Below are 18522 nucleotides of genomic sequence, written 5' to 3'. Positions count from 1 at the left end.
TTTGTCTGATCTGTTGTTAATCCCATCCAGTGTATTTTTCATCTCAAATGTCTTTTTCATCTCTAGAAGTTTGAATTGGAGCTTCATTATATTTTTCACATCTGTACTTAACATGTTCTGTTGTTCCTACATTTTCTTGACTGTACGGAATATGGCTATAATGTCTGTTTAAAAAAAGTTTTTTTTAACGTTTTATTTATTTTTGAGAGAGACAGAGACAGAGTGTGAGTGGGGGAGGGGCAGAGAGAGAGGGAGTCACAGAATCTGAAGCAGGCTCCAGGCCCCAGGCTGTCAGCACAGAGCCCGATGCGGGGCTCGAACTCACGAACCGTGAGATCACGACCTGAGCTGAAGTCGGACACTTAACCGACTGAGCCACCCAGGCACCCCTATGATGTCTATTTTAATGTCCTTGTCTGCTAATCTATCACCTGTGTCATTTCTGAGTCAGTTTTGATGGATTGATTTATCTCATTGTGAGGTGTTTTCCTGCTACTTACCATGCCCAGCAACCTTTGATTGGATGTCAGACGTGAATTTTACTTTGTTGGGTGCCGAGTATTTTGGCATTCCTATAAAAGTTCTTTTTTTTTTTTTTTTAATGTTTGTTTATTTTATTTTTACTAAAATTTTTTTTAATGTTTATTTTTGAGAGAGACAGACAGAGTGTGAGCAGGGAAGGGGCAGAGCGAAAGGGAGACACAAAATCTGAAGCAGGCTCCAGGCTCTAAGCTGTCAACACAGAGCCTGATGCAGGGCTCAGACCCACAAACTGTGAGATCATGACCTGGGTCAAAGTTGGACCCTCAACCAACTGAACCATCCAGGCGCACCCCTTTTTATTTTTTAAAATATTTATTTATTGATTTTTGAGCGCAAGAGAGAGCAAGCATGTGCACGAGTGAGGGAGGGGCAGAGAGAGGGGGAGAGAGAGAGTCCCAAGCAGGCTCCACACAATCAGCACAGATCCAGATTTGGGCCTCGAACTCATGAACTGTAAGATCATGACCTGAGCCAAATCAAGAGTTGGACACTTAACTGACTGAGTCACCCAGGTGCCCCATTTATTTATTTTGAAAGAGAGAGAGTGCATGAGCAGAGGAGAGGGGCAGAGGGAGACAGAATCCCAAACAGGCTCTGTACTATCAGCGTGGAGCTTGACTTGGGGCTCGAACCCACGAACCGTGAGATCATGACCTGAGCCGAGTCAAGAGTTGGATGCTTAACCAACTGAAGCACCCAGGTGCCCCCCTGTAAATGTTCTAGAGCTTTGCTCTGGGATGTGACTGAGTTGCTTGGACGTAGCTTTATGGCACCAGAGAAGTCTTTAGTCTGGGCTAATGTCTCCCACCACCGAGGCAAGACCCTTCTGTGTATCGTACCTGATGCTGCTTGATGTATGAGGTTTTCCACTCTGGCTGGAAGGAAGTACCTACCGCCAGCTCTGTTTGCTCTGCTTCTCCTGGAGGCTCCTTCCCAGACCCGAGGGGGACCCCCTGGAGATCTCCGGAGCCTTCTCTCCGTTCAGCTCCCCACTCTGGCTGCCTTCGCCTTCCCAGACCCTGAGCAACTTCCGCCAACTCTAGGGGGAGGGGGCCGCCTGACTCAGCCTGGCCCCCCTGCCTGTGCTTCCGGGCTGTTGTCTCCAGGTGGTGCGTTCAGCCAGTGCAGGGCTCACCTGATTTGTCTCCTCACTTTCAGGGAGCTCTGCTCTGCTCCGCCTGACAGGCGGTGTCCCCAAACCGTTGTTTCCTATATTTTGTCTCCTTTTCCAGTTGTTTCAGGAGGGAAAGTAAATCTGGTCTCTGTTACTCTATCCGAAACAACTTGGGGAACAGGTTTATTTTGAGTATGTAGTTAACAATTCTGAAAAGTTGCATTTGATAAAAATAAAGTTTTTCTGGGGGCACCTTGGTGGCTCAGTCGGTTAAGTGTCTGACTTCGGCTCAGGTCATGATCTCGCGGTTTCACGGGTGCTGTGCCTGGAGCCCTCTGTGCCGACAGCTCGGAGCCTGGAGCCTGCTTTGGATTCTGTCCCCATCTCTAACCGCCCCTCTCCTAATCACACTGCCTGTCTGTCTCTCTCTCAAATTTTAAATAAAGATTAAAAAAAATTTAAAAAACACTACAAAATTATTTAAAAGATAAAGTTTTTCTGGAACCTGTACTCCTTGATCGAAGCGTTGTTTCAAGCCTTCGGGGAACTCTGCGGTTCTCTAGAGAAGGTAAGGGCAGGGAGGCCAGTAGGTGGTGGTGATGTGCTGCCCAAGCCCGATGGGAGCTTCAGATTTCCAGGCTCAGGGATGTAGAAACCAGAATACGAACTTCACAGTTCACCCTGGGAGAGGGATAGGAGAGGGCAGGAGAGGGACAGACCTTTTTAGTGACTCAGGAGTACCTGTCTTCCCACTTTCAAGGTACCTAGAAACCAAATTGTTAGGTTTTGTAGTGCAAAAGATTTGGGTATTCTGTGAAATATTTCAAGCAGACGTGAGGATTACTGTTGCTTCTGTAGTAAGTACAGAGTGTTCCTATGAGAGGTCTGTACAATTTATGAACATCTTTTAGCTGGTAGAATTAAGCATTAACGAAACATTACGTAGCAACATTGACCGTGACTTGTTCTGGATAGCTCGAATCAAATGACTAAAAAAAACGTTCACTGGCATGAGCCATGCCTCTGTGTGCATTTCCCTGTATTTAGCAGATAACTGATTAACAGCCCCTCGATCCAGACAAACAAAAGTCATTCTTAACCGCTTCCAGCATCCCTGCTCCCAACTATAACAAGGGCCATGTGCACCTCCAGAAGGGGCTTGATACTTAGTGGACGCTTTGTTACGTGCAGGGGATCTCGCAATAGATGTAATCACTCCCTCGAATCTCCTCTATAGGTTAGGAGCCTCGTGAATAATGCCAGAATAATGAGGTAGCATCCCCACGCAGTTTCATCGTTAGAAACCAGGAGTGAGTTAGAGCCTCACGCAGACTCGGGGATGCTTTTACTCACATTCCTGCGTCTTCAGATTTCGGGAGAGGAACACAGTGCAGGGGGACCTGTGTGCGGGTCAGCTGTGGCAGCGTCTCACAAACCCACAAGGTGGCGCTGTCTCCACACAAAATCAAGGGTAGTTTTGCATCAGATTCCATAGTTTTGCATCAGATTCACGTGAAGCGTGAGGGGTCCCCTATTCAGCAGTGTTTGCTCAAACCTGTTCTTCTCCGGAGGTTGTGAAGGTAGCTTCATTCACAGATTAACACAATAAGCTCACAGTTCTACGAGCTCCTTTCAAAACTGAACATTTTATTTTATCTTTTAAAGGTTATTTATTTTGAGAGAGAGAGAGCACACGGGGGACGGGCATAGAGGGAGAGAGAGAGAACCCCAAACAGGCTCCGCTCTGTCAGCATGGAGTCCGATGTGGGGCTCGATCTCACGAACCGTGAGATCCTGACCTGAGCCGAAATCAGGAGTTGGACGCTCAACTGACTGAGCCACCCAGGCGCCCCCAAAGTAGAAAATTTTGAATTAAAATTAAAATAAAAAATGTGGTTATAGTTAATGCTTAAGTATATAGTGAAATACATTTAAGTCACTTTTTGCATTTTTATCCTAAAAAAAATCCAACCCCGTGTTTTCTTTTTAAAATTTTTGCTTAGTATCTGCTAATTGCAGACTTTTGGGTAAATCATGCTTTTTCAGACCTTTCTGCTTCCCTTTGATATGCTGTTAGGCAGACTTGACCTAGGACTGAGAATGGCTTCCCTGAGCATACCTCGTGCCCTGAGAGTATCTCATTTTCTTATTCGCCCTCCTCATGTTTGCTCCCTGTAGCCTGGCTATTCATAATAGTGGGTGGTTATCAACTTTGGGGTTCCTGAAAGAGTACAGCATCCCTTCATTTTCTCTGCAAACCCTGGTGAGCGTGGGAGACCGGGTGTCCCGTAGGCCGCACATAGAATAACACTACTACAGGCGTGATTTCCGAGGAGTTATTTGCCGAGGGCTTTATTTCCCCCAGACAGCATGCACCGAGAGCCTGCTCTGTCCTGGGCATCGTCTCGGGGCCTGACAAAGTACACACTGGAGCTCACGTGCTAACGGGGGCAGCTCTTAGCCAAACACCTGTGTGCGTGCATCTCCGAACGCCTACGTGTTCGCTAGGCCGGTGAATGCCAGGACTGAAAACTAGAGCGTGCCGTGAAGACAGGGGATGCCTGCGTTATTTCTGTCAATCAGGGTGTGAGTGTTATCCCACCACCAAGTGAGAACAGAGGCTCAGAAAGGTGGTGTCTCTTGCTGAGGGTCACGCAGGTAGAAGTGGCAGGGCCGGGACTCAAAAACCCGGCCCGGTTGAGTCACACAGGTAGAGTTTACAGCCGGGACTGGGCTGTTGATCACTCTGCCGTCCAGACTGGGTCTCCAGTGCTCCGCTCTTCGGCGGGGAGATGGGGATTTGAATCCACAGACGTGGACTCCAGCTGGGCAGCGTTGCCAGGTTTGAGGCTCTAGCCTCCAGTTTCACAGGAGAAGAAGGGCATGTTTTGGGGGACAATTGAGGCACACCTTGCTCCAGAGAACCCATCGGTTTTCCACTGAGTGGGAGGAAAACCGATCTAACGTTAGGCTGTAAACTCAGAACTGTTGGGGAGGCTCCACGTGTGCACGGAGGCAGCCCTCCGGCTCTGGTCTGAATCCGCTGATCTGTTTCAGAGAGACTAGGATGCGTCCGACTTCCTTGTGGTCGCTTCCCACCTTTTTGCTGACTCGCGTGTGGTTTTCTAACAAATTCCCTTTTAATTCCTTTTCCCTCTTGAATTTCCAGAGTTTTAAGACATTTTTTTAATGTTTATTTTTGAGAGAGAGAGACAGACAGAGTGAGAACAGGGGTGGGGCAGAGAGAGGGAGACACAGAATCCGAGGCAGGCTCCAGGCCCTGAGCTGTCAGCACAGAGCCCGACGCGGGGCTCGAACCCACGAAACGCGAGATCGTGATCTGAGCCGAACTCAGACGCTTAACCGACTGAGCCCCCCAGGTGCCCCATGAATTTCCAGATTTTAATGAAATATTGGGAGTATCAGATTCCGACTGTTCAAAGACCTCTATTATAAGCATTGAGTTAAAAAAAAATAAGGGGTGCTTGAGGGCTCAGTGGGTGAAGCATCCAACTTTTTTTTTTTTAATCTTTATTTTTGACAGAGAGAGAGAGAGAGTGAACAGCAGAGGGACAAAGAGAGGGAGACCGAGGATCCAAAGTGGGCTCCACACTGACAGCAGACAGCCCAGTGTGGGGCTCGAACTCACGAACTACAAGACCGTGACCTGAGCTGAAGTCAGTTTCTTAACTGAGTCAGCCACCCAGGCTCCCCCAGCATCCAACTCGTGATCTCAGCTCAGGTCGTGATCTCACAATTGGTGAGATCAAGCCCCTCATCGGGCTCCACACTGACAGTGTAGAGTCTGTTTGGGATTCTCTCTCTCCCTCTCCCTCTGCTTCTCCTGTGTTCTCTCTCTCTCTCTTTCTCTCTCTCTCTGTCAAAATAAATATTTAAAAAAAGAAAGAAAGACAGAAGGACAGGGTAGAAGAAGCTTTTGCCTTCTCTCTGTGTTCTTGACTCTTAAGTATGTGCAACTGAAAAGCCAGCACTTAAAATCTAGATGTCTTCTAACCAGGGCAAGAAATACTGACGTGGAGACTGTCATTTTCCCCTTGGCCTCTTCCCTTGAACTACCTCCTGTGATTCCTTAGACCATCTGATGGCCAGGCGGCGAGGGCATAGGCGTGTTTTCCTCCACTTTCCTACAGGGGAGGGAAGGCTGGGTTCAGAAACCTGCGTTGGAGTCATGTCATCGCATGTTTTCTAGGAGCCGTGGAGGCACCTGGAGTCCGTCCAGAAGGAGCATTACTGGGATCTCATGCTGGAGACCTACGGGAAGATGGTCTCCGGAGGTGAGGGTGTGGGCCGGTCCGGTGGGAGCAGACGTTAAACATTTTCTGTGTCCGTTAGAGAGAGCTGCTTCCATGGAAGTTCTTCGGGGGAAGGGGGCACCGGGGACATGGCTGGGAACTGGGGATAGCAGGGCGTGTGTGCCCGGAACTGTCACGGCTGCATCATGCGTGGTTACTCCTTAAATGTACGAGGTCGGGGATGGTGTTCCCGCGTGAAGGATGACGAGAATGAGCGTCAGCTCCTGTCACGTTCCTCGTAAGTGCGGAGTTAACGATGGAACTCGGTGTGTCTGAGTCCCTGCTCTGTGCCACTAAGCCCCACTGGGCCAAGAAGCAGCGGCTCGCCCAAACGCGAGCCTTGGTGTGCAGGCAGGCCCTCTCGGTCACCTTGTGACCCTCACCATACATCCTGGTCACGTCATGAGTACTGGTGTCTGAGAAGCTCCCAGTAGCCTTCTAAGAGAAGGTTTTTTAAGTGGTCCCCAGATCCTTCCTATTTCCTCTTCACACTCAGGTTGTGCCTTTGACAGACCCAGACTGGTCCCTAGTTCTCCCCATTCACCTGGGCTTCATGTCGTCCCTCTGTGTACCAGGCATTTCCAGTTCCAAGCCTGATCCGACTGGTCCAACGGAGTATGGGGAAGAGCCTGCCGGGCGGCACCCTCACCTTAGTGAGAAGATCCCAAGGCCCACCTGCCTAGGTGAGTGGTCGTTGACTGGGGCCGAGCCCCTCCTGACCTCCTGTCGTTAAATCGGAGGGGGTTACAAGGGCCTGAGGTCTGTGACATTGTCTGTAACTAGCCACGATCTGGTCAGTCCAGTGTGAGTCCCGAGGTTGGGTCTCCTCATCTCTGGTGCACAGGCTGCTGGAACATACATACGTTAATCGTGGAGCAGAGACCACACATCGGACCCGCTGCCTTCGGGCTTGTCTGCCGTGACTGCTTGCCTCCTCAGAGCAAGTTAAGGTTAGTACAGACTGATACCAACACAGATAGAATTCCTTTCTTTTTTTTTTTTTTTTAAATTTTTTTTTTTTCAACGTTTATTTATTTTTGGGATAGAGAGAGACAGAGCATGAACGGGGGAGGGGCAGAGAGAGAGGGAGACACAGAATGGGAAACAGGCTCCAGGCTCTGAGCCATCAGCCCAGAGCCTGACGCGGGGCTCGAACTCACGGACCGCGAGATCGTGACCTGGCTGAAGTCGGACGCTTAACCGACTGCGCCACCCAGGCGCCCCGTCCTTTCTAGAAAGGTTATGGAACAGCAGTAGGCAATCACTCTTCCTGACTCTTTTGGTTTTCGTAATTGTTGCAGTGAAGTGAAGACTGAATAAGACAAACTGACAGAAAAACACATTTAACTAATCTCCAGGCACCTGACTTCCTCGAAACAGCAGCAACAACAAACACTTCCTGTAAATCACGTATTCTAAGACAGGAGGCGGGGAAATATGTGAACTTCTTCTGTGGTCGTGCAGCCATCATCCTTTGTTTCCTGCACTCTGTTTATTAAAATTTTTTTTTTTCAACGTTTTTATTTATTTTTGGGACAGAGAGAGACAGAGCATGAACGGGGGAGGGGCAGAGAGAGAGGGAGACACAGAATCAGAAACAGGCTCCAGGCTCTGAGCCATCAGCCCAGAGCCCGACGCGGGGCTCGAACTCACGAGCCGTGAGATCGTGACCTGGCTGAAGTCGGACGCTTAACCGACTGCGCCACCCAGGCGCCCCACCTGCACTCTGTTTAAAGCGTTGCGGGTGTAACGCCTCGCGTCCGCACGTACCCGCACCCCCGGCCCCCCCCCAACATACACCTCACCATGTACAGAAGATCCCAGAACTGTGGAGGAAGAAAAGGACCAGGGATGAGAAGTGTATGGAAAGTGATCCTTTCCAGTGGGATCCAACTATTTCCCTTTGCCAACTAACACACTGAGAGACCGCAAGCTTCATGTGAAATGTACGATTTTAATTTTAACCAATATGTTTATCCTGACACTGTTCTCACAAGGATCCCTTTGGAGCAGGTTTCTCAGTGTAGTGTGAAATCATGTTGTGGGTTGTATCCAGAATTTAAAAAAACTTATCAAAGTGATAAGATTGAATGGAGAATATCAGAAAATATCAGGGTGGGTAATATTTTAGGAAATTTTTGCTCTAAGTATGTGTGTATGTTCCATATTTCAATATAAACATACTTCTTTTTTTTAATTTAAAAATCCTTGTTAATGTTTGTTTATTTTTGAGAGGGGGAGAGAGAGAGAGAGAGAGAGAGAGAGACAGAGCACAAGTTGGGGAGGGGCAGAGAGAGAGGGAGACACAGACTCAGAAACAGGCTCCAGGTTCTGAGCTGTCAGTACAGAGCCCGGTGTGGGGCTCAAACCCACAAACAGTGACTCATGACCTGAGCCGAAGTTGGATACTTAACTGACTGAGCCACCCAGGTGCCCCAATATAAACATATTTTTTTTTTTTTTAATTTTAAAAATGTTTTATTATTTATTTTTGAGACACAGACAGGGCATGAACAGGGCAGGGGCGGAGAGAGAGGGAGACACAGAATCCGAAGCAAGCTCCAGTCTCTGAGCTGTCAGCACAGAGCCTGACGTGGGGCTCGAACTCACGGACCATGAGATCATGACCTGTGCTGAAGTTGGATGCTTAACCGACTGAGCCACCCAGGCGCCCCTAAACATATTTCTTAGTGTTGGTAGCAGACCAAAAAGTTTGAAAATACTCGAGAGTGTTGTTGCAGTACGATTTTTGTTTTAATAGATATTTTTTAGAGCAGTTTCAGATTCATCACAAAGTTGAGTGGAAGGTACAAGGGATTTCCCATATGCATCCTTGTAGTGGGATTTTATTTGTGATACATGGTTCACCTATCTCCACTCATTCTTTTTTTTTTTTTTTTCCCCTCCTTCATTCTGCCTGGTGACATGGTTGCATTAGCTCTTAACTTGAATGAGACTATGGGGAGTCTACACAGCCAGCCGGCCCTCGTAGGGCTAAGACATGGCAATGTCTGCTCTTGACAGAGAGGAAATGTGGGAAGAGAGACCAGGGAAGTGGCCATGGGCAGGGCAGACTGGAAGGGCATGCTGGGAGCAGGGGGAACCCCGTGGAAAGTTGATGCAGGAGTCCAGCTGTGCAGGGGTGAGCCCTGGACTAGTGTGGAAACAATTACCAGGATCAGAAAGGACTCAAAGACCCAAAAGCAGCCAGTTCGCCAGATCTGGGCTCACACCAAGGGGCAGAAGTCTCAGGAGAGAGCATGCATGCTGTGTGTTTGACCATACGGAAGAATAGTGCGTGGTTAAAGCAGGCCAGCAGGGAAATACACCTCAAAAAGCCACGTCCTCATCTCTGATAAAAACCCCAAGGGGTTTAAAAAAAAATTATTTGAGAAAAGGATTCTTAAGTAGTTATCTGTAATACTGCAAAGTTACTAAAGAGTCTTGAAAGAAGAATGGTTCCTCGACATTAGATCTGTAAACATTACGAGTCTCTTTTAGTCTGGCTGGCCCAGTTGGTCAAGCACGCAACCCGATCTCAGGGTCACGAGTTCAAGCCCCATGTGGGGCGTGGAGCCTATTTAAAAAAAAAAAAGTCTGTCATTTTAGAAAGGTAAAATCAGTAAAATGATGGGATATGGATATAGAAGTAGACACACAGACCAGCAGAACACAAAAGGGAGCCTTGGAAGAGAGGCTCATCAGGCAAGAATTTTTTTAAATTTTTTTTTAATGTTTATTTTTGACAGAGACAGAGCATGAGCGGGGGAGGGGCAGAGAGAGAGGGAGACACGGAATCCAAAGCAGGCTTCAGGCTCCGAGCTGTCAGCACAGAGCCCGACACGGGGCTCGAACTCACAGACCGCGAGATCATGACCTGAGCCGAAGTCGGAAGCTCAACCGACTGAGCCACCCAGGCGCCCCTGGGCAAGAATTTGATGTGAGACAGAGGAAGAGGCCACACGGGTCTGTGGATGAGGTGTTCTTCCGTGAACAGCATTCTTTGGGAAGAGGCATCGGTTTAAATGTGATGAATGTCATACACCAAAATAAGTTGGAAATAGATGAAAAAGATAAAATAGGAACATAATAATAAGGAAGGAAACGGGTGACTGTTTGACTCACTGTCTGGGCGGGGAAGGTTTTATCAGTATAAAAGCCATGGAGGTGGGGCGCCTGGGTGGCGCAGTCGGTTAAGCGTCCGACTTCAGCCAGGTCACGATCTCGCGGTCCGTGAGTTCGAGCCCCGCGTCGGGCTCTGGGCTGATGGCTCAGAGCCTGGAGCCTGTTTCCGATTCTGTGTCTCCCTCTCTCTCTGCCCCTGCCCCGTTCATGCTCTGTCTCTCTCTGTCCCAAAAATAAATAAACGTTGAAAAAAAAAAAAATTAAAAGCCATGGAGGAAAACCATTAGGGAAAAGATGAATAGACTTGAATACACTGCGGCGCCTGGGTGGCTCAGTCTGTTGAGCGTCCGACTTCACCTCGGGTCATGGTCTCACAGTTCACGGGTTCGAGCCCCGCGTCGGGCTCTGTGCTGTGACAGCTCGGAGCCTGGAGCCTGCTTCAGATTCTGTGCCTCCCTCTCTCTCTGCCCCGGTTGTACTTGTGCTCTGTCTCTCTCAAAAATAAATAAATGTTAGAAAAAAAAATAGACTTGAGTATACTTAAAATTAAGAAAACCCCCACAACTTACACATATACATAAATGGCCACAAACAAAATTCACGTATTGGTGAAAAACATTGTTCATGAAAATGACAGATAAATGATTATCTTTCTTTCCTTTCTTTTTCTTTCTTTCTCTTTCTTTCTTTCTTTCTTTCTTTCTTTCTTTCTTTCTTTCTTTCTTTCTTTCTTTCTGTATATTTTTGAGAGAGAGAGTGCAAGTAGGGGAGGGGCAGAGAGAGTCAGGGGACAGAGGATCTGAGTCGGGCTCCATGCTGACAGCAGAGAGCCCTACGCAGGGCTCCAGCTCACAGACTGCGAGATTGTGATCCGAGCTGAAGTCAGATGCTCAATAGACTGAGCCACCCAAGCGCCCCTAAATGAGTATTTTTCTTAACATGGTGAGAGTTAATGCAGGATAATAAGAAAAAAAAAATGACTTTCTCAATGAAAGAATGGGCAGCAGTCTTTACGAAACGTAGCTCTTAAATGTGAAAAAATTCATCCTTTAATAACAAAGGTGTTAAAATTTATAACAGTGAAAAACTATGTTTTCATTGGTTTCAAAGGCCAATATTTAAAAAAAAAAAATTTTTTTTTTAAACATTTATTTCTGAGAGACAGAGATAGACAGTGAGCAGGGGAAGGGCAGAGAGAGAGGGAGACAGAATCCGAAGTAGGCTTCAGGCTCTGAGCTGTCAGCACAGAGCCTGACATGGGGTTCGAATCCATGAACCATGGGATCATGACCTGAGCCAAAGCCGGATGCTTAACCAACTGAGCCACCCAGGCGCCCCTCAGAGAAGGCCAATATTTTAGAAATACTCAGTACTTAAGGCCCGAACACTGTCCTTTGCTTAGCCCAGCTTGTCATAGTGAGGGTGGCACAGTCCTGGAGATTGATTCGCCAGCCAGTGTCAGGAGCCTCAGTATCAATGTTCGCACCTGCTGACATGGTAATAACCCTGCAGGGAACCCAAAATGGTCAGAAATGTGGGCAAAGATGTATGAAGAAAAAGCACAGCGTTATTTATAGTAGCAAACCCACAACAAATAGCTTTGGTGTCCAGAGTAGGAAAATCCTTCAGTAAATCATGTGTTTGCTATTATGTGTTCATGCTGACATCTCTACAATAGATCATTATTCAGCTTTCAAATGATATTCATAACGGCTCCTTTAAAGACAAGAGAAAGTACCTTTGTCACTTTAAAGACCAGAGAAAGTGCCTTTGTCATCTGAGAGGGGTGTGTCCTAAGACTTTGTGAATTAAGTCAGATCTAACTCTTTAGCAGATTCCTGGGGCTCTAGCAGATAATTTGAAGGCACTGATGCAGGAATGAGAAAGGTGAATAGCTTCCTTAGGTCTACAGAAATAACGTATAAAAGTTGGAAAACATATTCTACCACCAGAATAAAAATCTTTACTATACGTATCATTTAGTGGTAGCAACCAAAAACTTAAGGTATGAGCAAAAGAAAATTTTTTTAATTTTTTTTTTTAACGTTTATTTTTGAGAGAGACAGACAGCGTGTGAGTAGGGGCAGGGCAGAGACAAAGGGAGACAGAATCCGGAACAGGCTCCAGTCTCCGAGCTGTCAGCACAGAGCCCGACACGGGGCTCGAACTCACAAACCGTGAGTCCTCCCCACCCCGCCCCCCAAAAAAGCACACATACATACACAGGTAAAGACTAAACAAAGACCAGAAGGAAATACATAATCATGGTTGCTACCTCTGGATGGTGTGATTGAGGTCGATTTGCTTTTCTTCTTTATGTTTTTCTCTCCAAATTGCTTTTAGTGCTTTAGATGTAATCAGATAAAAACAAATCGTTTTGCAAAGTAACGCCCTTACATAATATACTTGTTTTTCCTGGGCCTTAAGAAATGCACGCCGCTCGTTTATGGGGGGCAGGGGCGGTCAGCAGAGCCCTCTGTGCGCTCCGTCTGCCCTGTGAGGTTCTCGGCTCCGGAGCTGGACACTGAGCCCGGACCCCAGCACGAGTGCAGTGAGTGTCCGGTCGCCCAGGCCGGATGGTGTCTTCCTTCCTCACTCACTGACGCCTTCTTGATAAGGAGAATTCATGTTTTCCGAGGACCTTTTTCTTGACGTAGGGGTTAGAAAACAGGGCACAGCATTGATGGAACGATTTCAAATCTTCTTTCTTCTTCTAGGAGACAGGCAAGAGAATGACAAAGAGAACCTGAATTTGGAAAATCGCAGGGGCCAGGAGCCTTCCGACGTCTCCTGCCACGCCTCAGGGGAGGCGCCTTCCCAGGCCTCCTTGAGCGGCCTCTTCGGTGAGGATGCACCGAGATGCTTTGGAGAAGTGGACGGTCGCCCCGAGGCCCCGGGAGACCTGCAGGGTGAGGGGCCGGTGGGCCAACTCTCTCCTCAAGAGAGGAATTCTGGGAAACAGCATGTGGCCAGTCCCCGTCCAGAAGAACTGTCCCTGCTGTGTCTGGAGGAGAAGAGAGACGCCTCCCCGAAGGGGCAGCCGAGGGCCCCCATGGCCCAAAAACTCCCCACCTGCAGGGAGTGCGGGAAAAGCTTTTACAGGAATTCTCAGCTTGTTTTTCACCAGAGAACTCACACTGGAGAGACATACTTCCAGTGCCCCACCTGCAAAAAAGCCTTTCTGCGGAGTTCAGACTTCGTGAAGCACCAGAGAATCCACACGGGGGAGAAGCCCTGTAAATGTGGCCACTGTGGCAAAGGCTTCAGCGACTTCTCGGGACTGCGTCACCACGAGAAGATCCACACGGGAGAGAAGCCCTACAAATGTCCCATCTGCGAGAAGAGTTTTATTCAGAGGTCAAACTTTAACAGGCATCAGAGAGTGCACACAGGAGAGAAACCGTACAAGTGTCCCCGCTGCGGGAAGAGTTTCAGCTGGAGCTCGAGCCTTGATAAACATCAAAGATCCCACTTAGGAAAGAAGCCCTTTCAGTAGCCAAGCTCCCTGAGCCCATTTCTATCTCTGGGCCATTTAAAAATACTTCCTTCCATCTGGAGACATCGCATCGCTTAAAGGCCAGCCCTGTTCTCTCTGTTATTTTATGGATTCGAGAGGAGAGTCACCAGGGCACGGCTTTGGACTGGGAGGACACGTTGGCCTCTGGGTTGGATTTCGTGTGGGTTTCATTTCTTGCCTCTGCGTCGGGAGAAAGAGTGGTCTTTCTCCGTCAGCTTGTCTCTTGCGGTGGATCCCTTGGGGAAAAAGGTTCACTTGGAGATCCTGTTCTACAAGTGCCGTCTGGGGAGAGCTCAGCTGGATTGGCTGCATGGCAGCTCATGGAGGCTCATGGGAAGGGCCTGGGATCAGCGGTTTAGGAGGGGGGTTCGGGAGCAGGCCTTCTGTCACAGGAAGGGCAGCAGAGAGGGCCAGTGAGCTCACGTGTGTTCCTTGCCACACGGGTGCAAAATTAACCTCAAGTGTCTCTCGTTCTAAATAAACTTCTTAGAGTTACCCCGTATCTTTCTTTGTGTCTGAAGTGTCCCCTGTGTTCTAAGCATAACTCAAGGTGCATTTTCTCATGGAATCACCCTGAACGGTAGTTGAGCACCTGACCATCCCGTACAGACTTACCAGGTGTATCCGTCAGCGGAAGAGCGACAGGAAATCGCTAACCTGGTGCCCAGGTGTGAGAGCTGGGTTAGCACTGGGCCTTCTTTGTCTCTTCTGAGATCATCTCCCGCTTGCTCACCTGCCTCAACCTGCCCCTCTTTCTCCTGGCTATCAATTTTCCAGAGTGTTCTGTGCTTTAAAATTACCTTTATTACCCCATTTTGTCAGTAGATATTAGGAAGAAGTCATTAGTAGTGATGTAATGTCTGTTCTGTCTAGGGGTGTGACACATACATCTAACCTGCCCACTTGTCCCCTCTTCGAAGTCACACGCCCCCCCCCCCCCCCCCCCCCCCCGCCGTGTCCTGCTCTCATAGTGTGGGAGTTTCACCTTCCTTCCTTCTTCATCCTCCTCTTGCCTGCTCCGAGTTTACTGCTGCTGGTGAGGACCAGGAAGGAGGGCAGTGATCTGTAGGCACGAACCGGCAGATAGAAACTCAAGTTGGATTTCTTGGATTCCAGAGGGATTTTTAACCCCCCTTGTAGCATGAAGGTGAGGGGGAAGGCCCCTCATTAGGAAGTGCAGGAACCACAGGGCAGAAAGCAGGAAAATCATGGAGGAACCAGCGTTCGATTTTTGTATTCGGTACAGCAGAGATTTGTAGGGTGGTGGGATTTTATGTTTCAGGTTTTTTTTTTAATGTTTATTTTTGAGAGAGATTAACCAGCCCTCCAGGGGAACTCGGATGCCAGCTCAAGTTTAAGGGCCCCTGTTGTAAATCCTAATTCATCAAGGATATGTGGGCGGGGGGGGGGGGGGGCCGTAATGATTCCAGAAGGAATACTGGGCCCTCCTGGACTCTTCTTAGCAAACCTTCCTATAAGAGCTCTTTAAAACAGTGGAGCTCTTTGGGATTCCAGCGAAAATGTGGCAGAGAAAAATCGAGAAAACTTTTAGGCTAAAAAGCTGCAGGCACAGGGTTTCTTCATGGGTCCCTCTGAAATGATCTGATGGATGATAGAGATACTGGGAAACAACCTATCTCATTCACGGTTGTGTTCTCAGCACATGGTAAGTGTTTAATGCATGTGTGAGTTAATAAGGGATACATGTCCTATGTATACTTCCTCTGTCCTTTAGATCACTGATCGGCAAAATGTGGCCCAGCATCTGTTTTTGTAAATACGGTTTTATTGGAGCCCAGCCACACCCATTTATTTATGTTCTGGGTTGAGTCATTGCAGCAGAGAAAAATGCCCTGCAAAGCATAGACCATTTACCGAGTGGCCCTTTCTAGAAAAAATTTGGCGATCCCTGATCCAGAGTAACTGGTCACAATGCAGCCTCTGACCCTGGGGCGATGCTGACAGCTGCTCGTCTGTGGAGTAGCTGGGAGCGGAGCCCTGGGTACTGTGCCGGGTAACTCCATCAGGGCTCAGGTGTTTGTGGTTCGTTTCTCTTGGTCTCTCCAGGATCATTTATGACTCTGCCTGCTCACAAAGCTGGGACCAGACACAGTTGAAGAATAAATCACTTTATTAGGAACGGTGCAGTGTTGTGAAATGCTTCCCCTGCTTGTTCCTGGACCCGCATTCGTCCAGCTGTCGCCGCAATTGTAGGCACATCTCTCCGGGTTCCCTACAAGAATTCTACAGAATTGTGAGTACATGTGATTTTTTTTTTTTTTTTTTTTTAATGTTTGTTTATCTTTGAGAGAGAGAGAGAGAGACAGGACGAGCAGGGGAGGAGCAGAGAGAGGGAGAGACAGACTCCGAAGCAGACTCCGGGCTTTGAACTGTCAGCAGGGCTCGAACTCACAAACCGCGTGATCATGACCTGAGCCGAAGTCAGATGCTTAACCGACTGAGCCAGCCAGGTGCCCCAAGTACATGTGATTTCTTATCTATGCGTCTGTGTCACCCCTCCCCGCCTTGTCCCTCTGGGCAGCTTCCAGCCCAGCCTTGTGTTCTCAGTGGCTAAATCTGGAGAAGCAAAGCGACTCCAGCAAGAACCCACTTAGATGCCTTCTCCTTGGTCTTCAGGTTGAAAGTCCACACATAGGTGGGTCCCCGCTGGCAAGTCTTGTACACGGGACAAGGATAGACGCTGCGGCTGTCCTGTTTATCTGCAGGAATGGCCTTGATGAACATCACGGGCATGGGGGGTGTCAGGTCCTTCAGCTTCGCCTCCGTAATGACCCCTGCCTGGGGACAAGAACATGAAAGGAGCCACCTTAGATCAGACAGAGTGCAGCCAGCCAGCCAGCCTCCTGTCAGAAGGCCCAGCAGCTGAGACACTGGGAAGGCCTGGCTGCCTTATGAACTGTTAACCCACGATGGGACGGCAGCTGAGATGTGGGAAACCGATTTCTGCTGTTGTCTAGCCTAAATCACTTTCTGAAGGAGAGTTCTAGAAGTTGTTATGTATCATATACAGATTAATCCCTTTGTGACTTGAGCCTCTTTTTATTTCCTCATCCATTCACTTCATAAGCATATCGAGTGCAACTATTTGCCAGATGGTCATCGTGGAAGGTGCTAGGGCTTTGAAAGACGAGGAAGACACGGTTCGTGCCAGCAAATGTTTTAGATTTTAAGGGTTCGGTTATGTCTTTTTCAGCTTCATAGGGGGCCTCCTCCACCCTCTAGAGCATTTTGACTTCTTGAGCGGAGCTGTGTTCTATCTTTACTCATGTGATAGGGACCTAACTTCTGGAGCTTTCTAGGTGGGGCCTCTGTGGTTTTCTGAGATGAATCAATAGAGTGATGTGGGGCTGTTTATTTTTATTTACTATTATTTTTTTTTCCTAGTCCTGAGAAATGTTCTGAGGACCAAAAGCATTCCTGTATCAAATAAGCTTGGGAAAAGGTGCTTACCATACACTGAAGACAGGAAGTCCTAGCAGTAAAGAAAAGGGATGAAGTTTATTTAACCTGGTGCTTCCCAAACTTATATGACCACAGGACTCTTTTCTTTTCAATCTATTTATTTCCTATGGCACTAGTGTTTTATGGAACTTACTGTGGGAAATGTTGATACAGAGCGATTCACAGATACCTCGCAGTTGCCCTGGTGACTTTGATCCCCTTCTACTATGGATAGAGCTTGGCTCATTTTCCATGAAATGTTTTATTTTTAAATTTTTTTTAATGTTTACTATTTTTGAGAGAGAGAGACAGAGAGAGAGAGACAGAGAGCAAGCAGGGGAGGGGCAGAGAGAGAGGGAGACACAGAGTCTGAAGCAGGCTCCAGGCTCTGAGCCATTAGCACAGAGCCTAATGCAGGGCTTGAACTCACAGACCTTGAGATCATGACCTGAGCTGAAGTTGGATGCTTAACCGACTGAGCCACCCAGGTGCCCCTCCATGAAATGCACTTAAAGGGGAGGATGTGCCTTTTCAGTTCTGTTAGAGGCTGGTATGAGGCATGATGAGTAACAGATCTTAGGGAAACAGTAGGCACTCCCTTAACGTCAACAACTGAGTGTTTATGGCAGGGAGTGGGAGAAGGGGTAGAACCTTTCTTTTTTCCACACGTACCTCAGAACCAACCCTTTTAAAATGTACAAGTCAGTGTCTTTTAATGTACAATCATCACTTTGTAATTCCAGAACATTTTCATCATCTCTCCCCCCTCCCCCAAGAAACTAACCATGGGCAGCCACCATGAGTAGTGGGGTATTGGTGCCTCCAGTGATTATGGTTGAATTCTCTATATGAATGGCATATTTGTTTCCATCTCTTAACTTTAACCTATTTGTGTCTTTGAATCTAAAGTGTATCTCGTGTAGACAGCGTATACTTGTATCATTAAAAAAAAATCCATTCTGCCATTCTCTGCCTTTTGATTGTAGTGTTTAATTTATTTATATTTAATGTAATTACTGATAAGGTAAGGTTTACATCTGCCATTTGACTCTTTGTTTTCTATGTCTTGGGTCTTTATTGTTCCTTGGTTTCTCCATTGCTGCCTTCTTTTGTGTTAAATAGATCTATTTCAGTGTACCATTTTAATTCCCTTGTTATTTCTTTTACTATATATAAAAAATTATTTTCTTAGTGATTTCCCTAGGGATTACAATGAACTTCAGTGTATAAACATCAACTTCAATGAATACCAACTTAATTTCAGTAGTAGACAAAACTTTATTCCTCTATATGTTCCTTTCCTTCCCCTTCCTCTGCTTAAGACCTTGTGCTGTTTTCATGATACAAATTACATCTTTCTGCTTATCAGATTTAGAGTTATTGCTTCCTGCAATTGTCCGTTAAATCAGGAAGGAAATAAAAGTTACAAACAAAAATCCATTTATATT

At 47.5% G+C, this 18522-nt stretch overlaps 2 protein-coding genes across 5 annotated transcripts in view; one reads left to right on the top strand and one right to left on the bottom strand.

Moving 5' to 3' along the window:
• Positions 1-14112, top strand: part of ZNF18 (zinc finger protein 18) — a 30004-nt gene extending 15892 nt beyond the window's left edge. For all 4 annotated transcript variants that reach the window (XM_086686049.1, XM_086686050.1, XM_086686046.1 and 1 more), the window contains exons 5-7: positions 5868-5952; positions 6546-6653; positions 12813-14112. In XM_086686049.1, the coding sequence (XP_086542175.1) occupies positions 5868-5952; positions 6546-6653; positions 12813-13591 (972 nt within the window). In that variant the 3' untranslated portion in view covers positions 13592-14112. The remainder of the gene's footprint in view (positions 1-5867; positions 5953-6545; positions 6654-12812) is intronic.
• Positions 14113-15725: 1613 nt separating this feature from the next.
• The window catches only part of DNAH9 (dynein axonemal heavy chain 9), a 342468-nt gene continuing 339671 nt past the window's right edge, over positions 15726-18522 (bottom strand). The window contains exon 69 of the mRNA XM_086686045.1: positions 15726-16411. Coding sequence (XP_086542171.1) covers positions 16184-16411 — 228 coding nt within the window. The 3' untranslated portion in view covers positions 15726-16183. The remainder of the gene's footprint in view (positions 16412-18522) is intronic.

The sequence above is a fragment of the Puma concolor genome, chromosome E1 (assembly GCF_028749965.1).
Source record: "Puma concolor isolate L17-30 chromosome E1, mPumCon1.1.hap2, whole genome shotgun sequence".
Classification (NCBI taxonomy): Eukaryota; Metazoa; Chordata; class Mammalia; order Carnivora; family Felidae; genus Puma; species Puma concolor.
The sequence above is the reverse complement of the archived record's forward strand: the minus strand, read 5'-3'. Positions and strand labels throughout refer to the sequence as shown.